The sequence below is a fragment of the Scyliorhinus canicula genome, chromosome 18 (assembly GCF_902713615.1).
Source record: "Scyliorhinus canicula chromosome 18, sScyCan1.1, whole genome shotgun sequence".
NCBI classification, from domain to species: domain Eukaryota; kingdom Metazoa; phylum Chordata; class Chondrichthyes; order Carcharhiniformes; family Scyliorhinidae; genus Scyliorhinus; species Scyliorhinus canicula.
Window position 1 is genome coordinate 124,623,957 of NC_052163.1, and position 13,190 is coordinate 124,637,146.

Consider the following 13,190-nt stretch of genomic DNA (forward strand, 5'->3'; position numbering starts at 1 on the left):
GCTACAGCAGCAATTCAGTGCCTGTCTGGAAAATAAGTGGTGCGATTAGCAAAGCAATTTGCGGTCTCTGCTCCCATTGTCATAGCAACGGTGGTCAGATCGGTCCAGTTTCCAAGTATCTAAATAAAATTAAGACGCTTCAGCAAATAACTGTCTTCAGGCCATTATTCAGATCTCTTAATCTGCCTGTAATCTCTGCTCTTTGTTCTTCTTTGGTATGAGCTGACAGCTCGGTGGAAAAAAGACTAACCCTTGGAGTGCTGCAGCCCTGCTTCAAACTTGATCTCTATATTGTTTTTCCAATTACACTATTCTCACAAAAGTGCCAGTGAGTTGATGCTGCCAGATTGATGCGCCGTTCGTGGAGATGTTGCTCGGCTAAGATTGTGCTGGGGAGATTGGGCTGGCGATGGGGAGTTGGAGGGGTCTGGTCTCGGCCCTCCAACTCGCCAATCCGCTCGCCGTCCCTTTTGCATGTGTAGCCGCGTGTGGTTCAGCCGCGTTTCATTGAAAGTGAAAATCGCTTATTGGCACAAGTAGGCTTCAATGAAGTTACTGTGAAAAGCCCCTAGTCTCCACATTCTGGCGCCTGTTTGGGGAGGCTGGTACGGGAATTGAACCGTGCTGCTGGCCTGCCTTGGTCTGCTTTAAAAGCCAGCGATTTAGCCCAGTGTGCTAAAGCAGCCCCACTGTTGTGCTGCCCTTGAGACGATGATGGCCAAACGAGCCGAGCTGCATACACCCCCATCCCCTTCCGCATCTCTCAAAGGTATCATCCCAGAGGACATTACTAAAAGGGGGGGGGATGGGGGATTGGTGGCTGCTGCAAAAGCTGGTTGCATTAATCACGCCATTCTGAATTTAAATCATTCTTTCATCCGTCTTCGAATCAATTTACCGTCTCCGTGCTGAAATCCCGTGCCAAATACTTTGCTGAGTTCTTCAAAAAAAATTATGTTCGCCAGTCATGGGCGAGGCCAGCAGTTTTTTTTTATTGTCAATTGTTAATCGCCCTCGAGAAGGTGGTGATGAGCCGCCACCTTGAACCGCCACAGTCCCAGAGGTGTAGGTGCATCCACAGTGCTGTTAGGGAGAGCGTTCCAGGATTTTGACCCAGCGACAGTGAAGTGATGGGCGATATATTTCATAGTCAGGGTGGTGAGGGTCCTTCTGGGTTGTCCTTCTGGGTTGTAGAGGAAGGGTTCTGTCAACGGACCAAATGGTGTTGGACCACTGTGTAAAGAGCAGAGGTGGTCATCTGCTCTGGAATCCATTGTCAGATCAAGGCTGGCTTATATCTTCTCTCCATTCACCTGCCTTGGTTTTGTAATCCTGAATAGTCTTGCCTTACACAAATACAGCGATCTCTGTTAAATTCTATTAATTTCCAGCCTCAACAGCTCTTTTGGGAGGGGCAGCAGTGGATTAAGATTTTTACTGCCCCTTGTTTGAATAAGTGCTTTTGGTTTCACTCCTGAATGAGCTAGCTCTATTTTTAAGGTTATACTTGTTCCGGATTCCCCACCAGAGGAAGTAGCTTCTCTCTCACTTCACCTCATCAGTTCCAGCCTAATGTACATAACCTATCATCATAATTAACTCTTGCCCTTAGCCATGACATTGTTCTGGGAATCTCCAACTGCACCCACTATATTCGTCCTAAACACACCTTTTATAAATTTAAACCCACACAGCCTCGTTTTGCAATCCTGGTTTGACCGGAGATTAAACCCAACAATTAACCCCTTCCTTCCACAAAAAATAAATTCCAAGATTAAAACTTTGGAATTTCAGGCATTTTCCATGCAGGGGAGGAGAATTATTATGTCCTTCCACATGGTTCCTTCAGGGATATGGGAATGGGGTGGTCATGTAGGGCTGGAGTGTGTGTGTGTGTGTGTGTGTGTGTAACACCAACATGGATCGCGCAAGCTGGGTGCCTGGTTTCTACGTTGCCGTATCTCTATTTCCGATATCGAAGGCAGTCATCTGAGTAGAGTTCCTGAGGAATCAGCCAACGGTAGTTATTGCCCACTTAAGCCTTCTCTAGTTACAGACTGCAGTGTGGAAGGAGGCCATTCGGCCCATTATGTCTGTGCCAGCTCGTTTTGAAAGAATTGGTCCCACATACTAGTTGATCCCCATAGTCCTGCTAATTTTCCCCCTTCTAAGCATTTATTTTGCCATTTCCTTGTGAAAGTTAATATCAGTGCAGTCCACATCATCAGAACTCATGTTCTGTCATGTTTGTTTTTCTATGGAGTGCAATGTTTTGTTATGATTGTTTTTTTTTTTAAAAACAGATTACCCTAAACTACCACACCCCACCCCTGGCAAGAAACGTCCACTCCAGACAAGTTTGGCTCCATTGCTGATTTGTTTCTGCATCTCCAGTCTTTTTTTTAAAATTTAGATTACCCAATTATTTTTTCCAATTAAGGGGCAATTTAGCGTGGCCACTCTGCACATCTTTGGGTTGTGGGGGCGAAACCCACGCAAACATGGGGAGAATATGCAAACTCCACACGGACAGTGACCCAGAGCCGGGATCGAACCTGGGACCTCAGCGCCGTGAGGCGGTTGTGCTAACCACTAGGCCACCGTGCTGCCCCTTGTTTTGTTATGATAAAGGTACTCTGTACATGTAAGTAGCAGTAACGTTGCAAGAAATTATTTTTATTTTGCCTCTTTTGTCTGTGGTGTACCAGGCTGATGCACTGGGGGTCACTGGTTCATGTCCCACCTTAGCATCTGGTAGAATTTAAATGCGATTCATAAAAACCTGCAATTGAAAACTAGTCTCTGTAATGGTGACCATGATGGCTGTCATCGATTGCCCAACCCTATCTGGTCCATTTAATGTCCTTTAGGGAAGGAAATCTGCCATCATTACCTGGTCTGGCCTACATGTGACTCCAGACCCACAGCGATGCGGTTGCCCCTTAACTGCCCTCCGAAATGGCCCAGCAAGCCACTCAGTTCAAGAGAAATCGGGGATGGGCAACAAATACTGACCCCCCCCCCCCTCAACCCCCCCACCCCTCCTGTCAGCGACTCCCACAGCCTCTGAAAGAACTTTGCAATTAAAATTCACACGTTTCCTGATTGCCCACACTTCGCTTAATTTGAACCCTACAAGTCCACATATTAGCTTTCAGCTGGTTTTGTGCATTTTGTTTGTTTTTTTAATCAAGAACGGGAGCAAAACAAAAACTCTGATGTGTGGAGTACAATTCAGAATGGAGAGAATTAACCTGCACTCCTTTTGAGGCACAATAGGCTGTTTTGTGGCAGAGAAAAATAGTTGTCAGTTTTGCTAAACTCTCCACAGAGGAGTGACTCCAGACCACCCAAACTCTCATCACTTAGTCTCTTTAACACTTGCCGCCGACTGATGGATTGGCACCAGAAGTCGCAGAGGTAACAGCAATGTTCTGACACCAGTGCCACTTAGCCCTGGCACCAAAACACTCGGGTTAAATACTAATTTCCATTGAAACTCTTTGCAGTATTTTTTTGTTGCTCTCTCTCTCGTGCGTTGCAGCTTTTAATTTGTGCGTTGCAAGGAATGGTACGTTTCACAGGGAGTGAGTTGGAATGAATGTAGATGATGGAGAATGCACTCGAAATGAAGTTGATATTTGATTGTACTGGAGTAAATGTTTATTCATTTAAGAAGGTTTAGGGAATATGAAGTCCATTTAAAAATAAAATCAGACTTTCAAACTTGCCCACCCCACCCCAAATGTTAGAAGTAATCATATTGAGTACTTTTCATGATCTCTGAATATTTTATAGAACTTTGCAGCCAGTGGGGTATTTGTGATTTGCCGGTATTGGTTCAGTATAGGGACCACAACAACCAATTTATGGCCAGCACATCTTTGTACTCTAAGGGGCAATTTAACTTGGCCAATCCACCTAACCTGTCCATCTTGGATTGGTTTATTGTCACGTGTACCGAGGTACAGTGAAAAGTATTTTTCTGCGTGCAGCTCAACAGATCTTTAAGTACATGAAAAGAAAAGAAAAAGAAAGAAAATACACAATAGGGCAACAAAGGTACACACAATGTAACTACATCAACACCAGCGTCAGGTGAAGCATACAGGGGTGTATGCTTTAGGGCTGTGGGAGGAAACCGGAGCAGACACGGGGAGAACGTGCAGACTCCTCACAGCCAGTGATCCGAGATTGGAATTGAACCCGGGACCCTGGTGCTGTGAGGCTGCAGTGCAAACCACTGTGCCACCATGCTGCCGCTTTTCTAGGTCCATTGAATCCCGGTGTGCAGTTCTGGTCGCCACAGTATAAGCACGACGCGATTGCACTCAAAAGGGTGCAGAGGAGGTTCATCAGGATGTTCCCTGAGCTGGAGCGCTTCAGCTCTCGAGAGGTTGGTTAGGCTGGGGTTGCTTTCCTTTAGAGCAAAGAAGGTGGGGGGAGGGGGTGTGCAGGGTAATCTGATTGAGGTGCACAAAATTCATAACAGACATAGAACATAGAACAGTACAGCACAGAACAGGCCCTTCGGCCCTCAATGTTGTGCCGAGCCATGATCACCCTACTCAAACCCACGTATCCACCCTATACCCGTAACCCAACAACCCCCCCCCCCCTTAACCGTACTTTTATTAGGACACTACGGGCAATTTAGCATGGCCAATCCACCTAACCCGCACATCTTTGGACTGTGGGAGGAAACCGGAGCACCCGGAGGAAACCCACGCACACACGGGGAGGACGTGCAGACTCCACACAGACAGTGACCCAGCCGGGAATCGAACCTGGGACCCTGGAGCTGTGAAGCATTTATGCTAACCACCATGCTACCCTGCTGCCCCATAGATAGGGAGGAACTATTTCCCCTTTGTAGACGGATCAATAACAAGGGCATAGATTTAAGGTAAGGGGCAGAACGTTTCGGGGAAATTTGGGGAATCCTTTTGACCCAGACGGTGGTGGGAAACTGGAACTCGCTGCCTGAAAGGGTGCTAGGGGTAGCAACCCTCAACATTTGAAGAAGCATTTAAGGCAGCACGGTGGCGCAATGGTTATCATTGCTACCACACAGCGCTGAGAACCCGGGTTCAATCCTGGCTCTGGGTCACTGTCCGTGTGAAGTTTGCACGTTCTCCCCGTGTCTGCATGGGTCTCACCCCCACAACCCGAAGATGTGCTAGATAGGTGGAATGACCACATTAAATTTCCCTTTTAATCAGAAAAAAAGAAGAATTGTGCACTACATATATTTGTTAAACCTTTATGAAGCATTTAGGTGAGCACTGAAAACACCACAGCAAACAAGGCTACGGAGCAGGAGCTGGAAAATTGGGTTCGAACAGATGGCTGCTTGATGGCCGGGACAGAAGCACGGCACTGAAGGGCTTTTTCTTGTGCGCTGTATAACGCTGACTTTCCCCTGGTCAATATTTCTCCCTCAGGGCAGCACGGTGGCCTAGTGGTTAGCACAACCGCCTCACGGCGCTGAGGTCCCAGGTTCGATCCCGGCTCTGGGTCACTGTCTGTGTGGAGTTTGCACATTCTCCCCGTGTCTGCGTGGGTTTCGCCCCCACAACCCAAAAATGTGCAGAGTAGGTGGATTGGCCACGCTAAATTGCCCCTTAATTGGAAAAAATAATTGGGTAATCTAAATTAAAAAAAAAAAAAAAAAAATATTTCTCCCTCAACTATTACCGCAGGAGAAAAAGAAAATGGATTAGCTGCTAATTGTGACCTCGCTCGTCACAGTTAGCTCCTGTGTTTGTCTGTGTAGCACTGGTGATTGTACTTCAAAAGTCATTAATTAATTGCAAAAATGCTTTGTGACATAAAAGATGCTCGTCAAATTGGAAAGTGCGCTGGCCATTGTTACAGCATGCTTCCTCCAAGTCTCCCATCTTCACAAATGCCGAATGGTTACACTTGCACAAATCGTGTTGCGTTATTGAAACTTTGGGTGCGATGTGTCCTATAATTATGCTTTGAGATCTGGAACTCGGTGCAATGGCCTGTGCTTTTTCTATAAATGTGGACACAAATGTTATTGTGAAGCAGTAGGCCAGCAAAACCAATAAGGAGCCATGATAACAAGGAAGTGCTTTTCATAGGAGCTTCTAGTACCTTGTTTTTAACTGCTAACTAAACCTACAAACCTCCATCTGCTGAAAGCCTCGTCTTTTTGCAACACCAAACTAATAATGTGCCTTTTTTAGGAGCAAAATTGCTGGAAAAACGTAGCAAATCTGGGAGTGTTAAGAGCAGGGTTAACATGTTGAGTTCCTTTATTCTGCCATTAAAACTCTAGACCAATAATTTGATTCTTCATTACAACCGTTGTCACTCCCTTTGCCTTTTGTTCCATGGCATCTTTGTCGTTGAACCTTTCCCACCCACTAGCCTATCATTGATGTGGAGATGCTGGCGTTGGACTGGGGTGAGCACAGTAAGAAGTCTTACAACACCAGGTTAAAGTCCAACAGATTTGTTTCAAACACAAGCTTTCGGAGTGCAGCTCCTTCCGAGGAAGGAGCTGCGCCCCGAAAGCTCGTGTTTGAAACAAACCTGTTGGACTTTAACCTGGTGTTGTAAGACTTCTTACCTAGCCTATCATTGACCTTGCTTTTTGTTCTATCTGACTCCTCCCCCCTCTACCCGCCCCCACTTCTCTCAACAGCATGAACCCCGTTGCATGTCTACCTTTCAGTTCTGAAGAAGTCATGTTGGACTCGATGTTAATTCTGTTTTTCTCTCTGCAAAAGCTGTTAGCTGCTGGGATTTTGCAGCACTTTACCGTGTGGACAGCACGGTAGCACAGAGGGTAGCACTATTGCTTCACAGCTCCAGGGTTTCGGGTTCAATTCCCGGCTTGGGTCACTGTCTGTGTGCAGTCTGCACCTTCTCCCTGTGTCTGTGTAGGTTTCCTCCGGGTGCTCTGGTTTCCTCCCACAAGTCCCAAAAGATGTGCTGTTCAGTGAATTGGGCATTCTAAATTCTCCCTGACTTCTTTGATGTGTAAATGTAAGCCTACTTGTGACAATAAAGATTATTCTATTCTGTTCTTTTTATTCCAGATTTCCAGTAGCTGCAGTATTTTGCGTTGGCCTATTTAGGGACAGTTTTGCAATTTCTATTATAATTAGAGTTGGTTAGGGGCAGCACGGTGGCCTAGCGGTTAGCACTGCTGTCACACGGCGCCGAGGTCCCAGGTTCGATCCCGGCTCAGGGTCACTGTTCGTGTGAAGTTTGCACATTCTCCCCATGTTTGCGCGGGTTTCGTCCCCACAACCCAAAGATGTGCAGGGTAGGTGGATTGGCCACACTAAATTGCCCCTTAATTGGAAAAAATGAATTGGCTACTCTAAATTTATTTTATAAAAAATAAAATAATTAGAGTTGGTTTGCGCTGGATGGAAAGGATACAAGTTGAGATCAATCCTACCAGCTTTGTCACTTCTGTAAAGAGACAAGACGTCAAAGCTTTTCATCTTGCAGGACAAACACAAGAATACCAAATTTTAAACAATTGCAACAATTTATACTACAAGAGATGAGAGGGCTAGAGGATCTTGTACTTCCCATTGCTATTCCCATGGCAATGTCTCGGTTAATAGGAGTCTACCTACCAACCAAACGGCACCCTTTTCTTCTGGAGGATTAATTGTTCTGATTGTTTGAAATTTGGTATTCTTGCATTTGTCGTGATTAGAATGAGGGGAAATGCTTCAGCAACATATCTCTTTGCAGCAATATTTAAGTTCTGTAAGTGTCTATTAGTTTTGATAAATATGCAGATAATGGGGCTGCTTATCTGCAGTTTATGCTTCAGTTTACAGCAGTAATCAAGGTGGTGACAGTACTGATGTCGCGCTCTTCCACATAACTCCATTACCACAAACTCCTCTTGGTCTGCCAATGGTCAGATGATTGTCACAAAGCCTCTTGTGTTTCTATTCTCACCCACCAGTGATATCGATTAATCTAAACACAAAGTGTTAGCTTTCTGTGTTCCGCGTTTGTTCACCAGTTGCAGTTAGCGATGGAGTCTGGAGCTGTGCACCGATATCTCAATCTCGTCGCGTGCCACATCATGATCTTCACTTGTTGCAGTGGGGACAAAAATAAAGAATGGTTTTTGGCCTGTGATGCAGACTCCCAGTCAGCAACTTCATTAATAATTTGGAAGCATCAATTAGCTCCCTGTTTTAATGCTTACCACTTTATTTCCATGCTGATTAAAGCAGAATCCTAAAGCGGACTGACTTTAATAAACTACACCTAGCTCCCCAAAGACCAGGAGCTTGACGATTGTGTGTGTCAAGTTATGTTCTGCACCAGCTGTGCCTAAAGCCACACTTTCATATTGATGTATTATGCAATCGATCAGCTACACCAGCTTGCTCATTACATCAATCTGTCCACCTTTTATTCAGGTAAGAGGAAGAAAAGAATTCTGCATTAAACCCTGCGTTATGTTGAATTTATCAGAAGGCCAGATTAATATATGTAACCTTGCAGTAAAATATGAGGTTCAACAGCAGAAATTCCTTTTTTTTTTAATTTTAAAGTACCCAATTTTTTTTTTTCAATTAAGGGGCAATTTAGCCTGGCCAATCCACCTACCCTGCACATCTTTGGGTTGTGGGGGTGAGAACCAACGGGGAGGATGTGCAAACTCCACATGGATAGAGACCCGGGTCCAGGATCAAACCCAGGTCCTCGGCGGCCTGATAATCTTTATTATTGTCACAAGTAGGCTTACAAAATAATAATAATAATCACTTGTTGTCACAAGTAGGCTTCAATGACGTTACTGTGTAAAGCCCCTAGTCACCACATTCCGGCGCCTGTTCGGGGAGTCTGGTACGGGAATTAAACCCGCGCCGCGCTGCTGGCCTTCTGCATAACAAGCCAGCTGTTTAGCCCACTGTGCTAAACCAACATTAACACTGCAGTGAAGTTACTGTGAAAAGCCCTAGTCGCCACATTCCGGCGCCTGTTCGGGTACACGGAGGGAGAATTCAGAATGTTCAAGTTACCTAATAGCATGTTCTTCGGGACTTGTGGGAGGAAACCGGAGCCCCCCGAAGGAAACCCACGCAGACATGGGGAGAACGCGCAGACTCCACACAGATGTGACCCAAAACAGGAATCGAACCTGGGACCCTGGCACTGTAAAGTTACCGTGCCACCCATAGGCAACAGTGCTAACCACTGTGCCATTGATTTGCTTTTGTTTGGGGTATATTTGCCATAAAACTGCTTTTATAGCACTGATCATAATATAATATCTCCTGATAAATTCCCGTGAGCATTATTTACCTTCCTAAATTCTCATACATCCCAAACTTCACCAGTGCTGAAATGTTGTGTCATGGATAAGATTAGACTTGTAGACTTGGGTGGGTGAGGTGATTTTGGGCCATGTGGCTCCTGAAGTTGTCACCTGCTAAACCTTGCCTCATCTCTGAGTCAGTTGTGGACTAATTAACAGCAGTTGATTACTTTTGATCAAAAAAGCTTTGCTATGATGAGTCAACAACTCCACTACAGTTGTATGTGGTATTCCCTCGCAAAAACCTCTCTGCCTGCCGACCTCTCCGCCCTTTAAAGTGTTCCTTTAAAATCTACCTCTTTGACCAAGCTTTTAGTCACTAACCCTAATGGCACTTCATGTGGCTTGGTGTCAGATTTAGTTGGATAACATTCCATTGAAGCCCCTTGCAACGTTTTACCACAGTGGTGGGCAACATAGACTAGAGAGTGGGCCGCATGAGTGACTCTCCTCCACCTTAGTGGGCCGCATGAGTGAAATTGGGCTTGTTCACTGACCAGGACCCTTGAATACGATTTAATACATGCCGAAAAGTTTTAGAAAATGCTGAAACATTCATATATTAATGGAACTGCCGTCAAGTGTTCAAATCAAAATAAATATTTACACTTTGGATGCAGAGGGAGCGCGCGCTCTCAGTCAATGTTGTGAGCAATCAGCACACACCTCACTTCACTCTTCCTTGCTTTACGTGCGAATCACTTCAGTCAAACTGGGCGCAAAAATGCTACAGAATTGAAAGCCAGTAGAATGTTGTAACTGTGGCAACAGTTAACAAAATGTTTAGTGGGCCGCACTCAACCCAGATGAGCTTCAAGTAGCCCCCCCCTGCCTTGGGTTGTCCGCTGCTGTTTTACCACGTTAAAGGAGCCATACAAATTCAAGTTATTGCATCTTTCAACGTCCAGGATGGTAAACTGTGATCTGTAATTGTCCAGCAGCTCTACAATTCACACAATCTTTTGTTTTGGCACCAAGGTTTCGGTGAAGTATAATATCCAGATGTAATTTTTGTGCTGTAATGATTTGGAGTGCGAAAAAGCACCCTGCGGTACAATTATCTGTCTAGATTTTGTCCTTTGCAAGCTGGAGTGTCTCTGGGGAGAGCTTTTTGTAACATGTAGCAGTGCAGCAAAGTACGGATGGTTATAGGGTCATGGTGTAGCACAGGGAACAATCTGGTGATATATTCAGAGCAGCACGCAAGAAGCAGATTGGCAAAACATTAAGTGGGCTTGGTTTAAGGCGCAAGTCGTGTGGAAGGATGCAGCCCCGAACTACTATCAACTAAAATCAAAACTGAAAATGTTGAGAATCCTCAGCAGGTCCAGCAGCATCCGTGGAGAGAGAAGCAGAGCTAACATTTCGGGCCCCCTCCGTCAGAATTGAAACGTTAGTTCTGCTTTTTCCTCGGGCGCTGCCAGACCCTGCTGAGTGCTTCCGTCACTTTCTGCGTGTATTTCGGATTTCAGTCGTGTTGCCCTCCTGAGATCATGTTTTGTGTAACAACACCAGTAGTCTGGAACTGCCCGCAGTTGGGAAAGGTCATGGGGTAAGATTGTCGAAAATAGTCAAGCCAACCACCAACGTATTTGGATGTTTTTCACCCAAAACCCTTCCTCCGTTCGTTTTTAACAAAATGGGTTCATGCGTCTGGGAGAAATTCCTCACCGTTGACTAATTGAAAACGGACTGGTTCACTGACACTGCGAAGATAGTGCCAGGCGAGTGCTGTTTTTGTTTTGAAGAGTGGCCTGTTGGGTGCACGATATTCCCCGGTAGAGAATCCAGTCGGTCCCATTCCTCCCCCATTCCCTCAGCCCTGCAAGTTTATTTTTTTCAAGCGCTCATCCAGGTTCCTTTTGAACTCGCTCATCTGTGCTTCCACTAGCCCAGTAGGCGGTGTGTTGCTATTACCGCTTGCTGTATACAAAAGCTCTTCCTCACCCCCACCGCCTATCTTAATGAAAACCTGTACCCCGCCCCCCCCACTCCTTGAACAATATTTACCTTATCTAGTCAATTGATAATTTTATGACGTTCTAATGGACGTTTGTTTAAGCTTGTTTGCAGTAACTTCAGTGGTAACTTTACTGGCAGTGTCGTCTCTCGTCCTTAAGTGGGAGCGTTTTTGTATTGCGTAAAGCCATTTGAGTTTTGCAACACACCACAACAAAAGCACTTGGTGCGCAGTGGTAAATTGCGTTTGAAATGAGCTGAATATTTCCTCTTTCCATTACAGGCTGAAATTGTCAAACGATTGAATGGAATTTGTGCTCAAGTCATCCCCTTCTTATCTCAGGAGGTAATGACATCTCAATTCAGTCTCGATTGTTAAACAGTGACTCCCATTGCAAGACTCTGCAGTGATGTAGCTCGAGTTCTGCTTTTTGAGCGACGGACGAGTTGTTAAGTGCTGGCTAGTGCTCACTATCTCTTCCTTGTGAAAGCGGGGCTCTGACAGTCTTGTGTTCTGATTATACTTGTGTCTTTGTCTTTATTTCAGCATCAGCAGCAGGTCGTTCAAGCCATTGAACGTGCAAAGCAGGTTACTGCCCCTGAGCTGAACACTGTCATCAGGGTATGTCAGCTTCATTCATTAACGCACACACTCTCTCTAAACCCATCACAAACGCTCGTGGCGGTAGTGCAAGCTAACTTTGATTCATACTTCAATGGCTGTGTTAACACAACAGGAGGGTTGGGAAGCAGTACAATTATGATAAAGGCTCAAGAGCGACCTAAACTGTAGCAATGCAAACCAGCAGTAAAGTCCCATTTTCTCTCTCTCTCCTCCCCCCCCCCCAAAGCCCGAAGAGAAGAGTGACCCTTGCTGGAGCGAGTTACCATTCCGTAAATAAGCCCTGCGTGCTTCTGGTGTTTCACCCAAGTGAGCATGTTCTGAGCATTCAACCGCCAGAGGCATCACAACCAGGCCTCAACGTGCCCTCATTCAATATCCACATTTTCCATCAGGAATTGTGCTCCATTCGGGACTGGGAGCCCTGACTGTACCTCTACCCCTGCCTAACCTTCCCATCCCAAAGATACTAGAACTACTCAGAACGTTCTGGCTGCAGTAACCTAATGCAGTACAGACTTGGGGATTGAACCATCCGAAATTGTGTACGGTACATGCAGCTGGTAAATGCTTCCCGTCTTTAAAATGCCTTCCTAATTCTCTTAGATGTGTTGACATTATCAAGTGATTGATGGAAAGTGAGTACAGCTTGTATCTCTGGGAAACTTACAGGAAAATGTCTCTGACACTTCCTGGCAGAAGAAGATACCTTCCTTCTGACCCCTCCCTTCAATACATTATTCATAGTTCTCCAGAAATATTATTGCAAAGCTGGTTTCTGTAACCATTGTAAATCTGTGCCCCACAATTAACAATTCAATTGAAACCCAAGAGGGTGTGGTCACTTTAAGGGATAACAGTTCTAAAATGGCCCTTGGCCAACACTGACCCACTTCACCTGTCTCTCTCTCTCAACTAAGGTGCTCCGTTTCATTCCCCTGAGGCTCAACTCACTGGTTGCTTGACTATCAAATGCTGTTGGTCTGGTTCCCTACCTCTTGCTATCTAGTAAGAAGTCACATTCCAGGTTAAAGTTCAACAGGCTTATTTGAAATCACGACACTTTCGGAGCGCCGATCCTTCATGAGGTGAAGTTGGATTTGAACCTGGTGTTGTGAGACTTATTGTGCCCACCCCAGTCCAGCGCCGGCATCTCCACATCATATCTAATGTGAGAGAGCAAAAGGAATATTGGGAAGTGCAGTCTCGCCCTCGCCTTCGCTTTCCCTCTCACATGGGCAGCGTCTTTCTTTGAGATAATTGCCATTGATGAAA

The 13,190-nt window shown here is 45.5% G+C and overlaps 1 protein-coding gene across 2 annotated transcripts in view; it reads left to right on the forward strand.

Moving 5' to 3' along the window:
• Positions 1-13,190, forward strand: part of chico — a 119,813-nt gene that overhangs the window by 101,821 nt on the left and 4,802 nt on the right. For both annotated transcript variants that reach the window (XM_038777748.1, XM_038777747.1), the window contains exons 5-6: positions 11,577-11,639; positions 11,841-11,915. In XM_038777748.1, the coding sequence (XP_038633676.1) occupies positions 11,577-11,639; positions 11,841-11,915 (138 nt within the window). The remainder of the gene's footprint in view (positions 1-11,576; positions 11,640-11,840; positions 11,916-13,190) is intronic.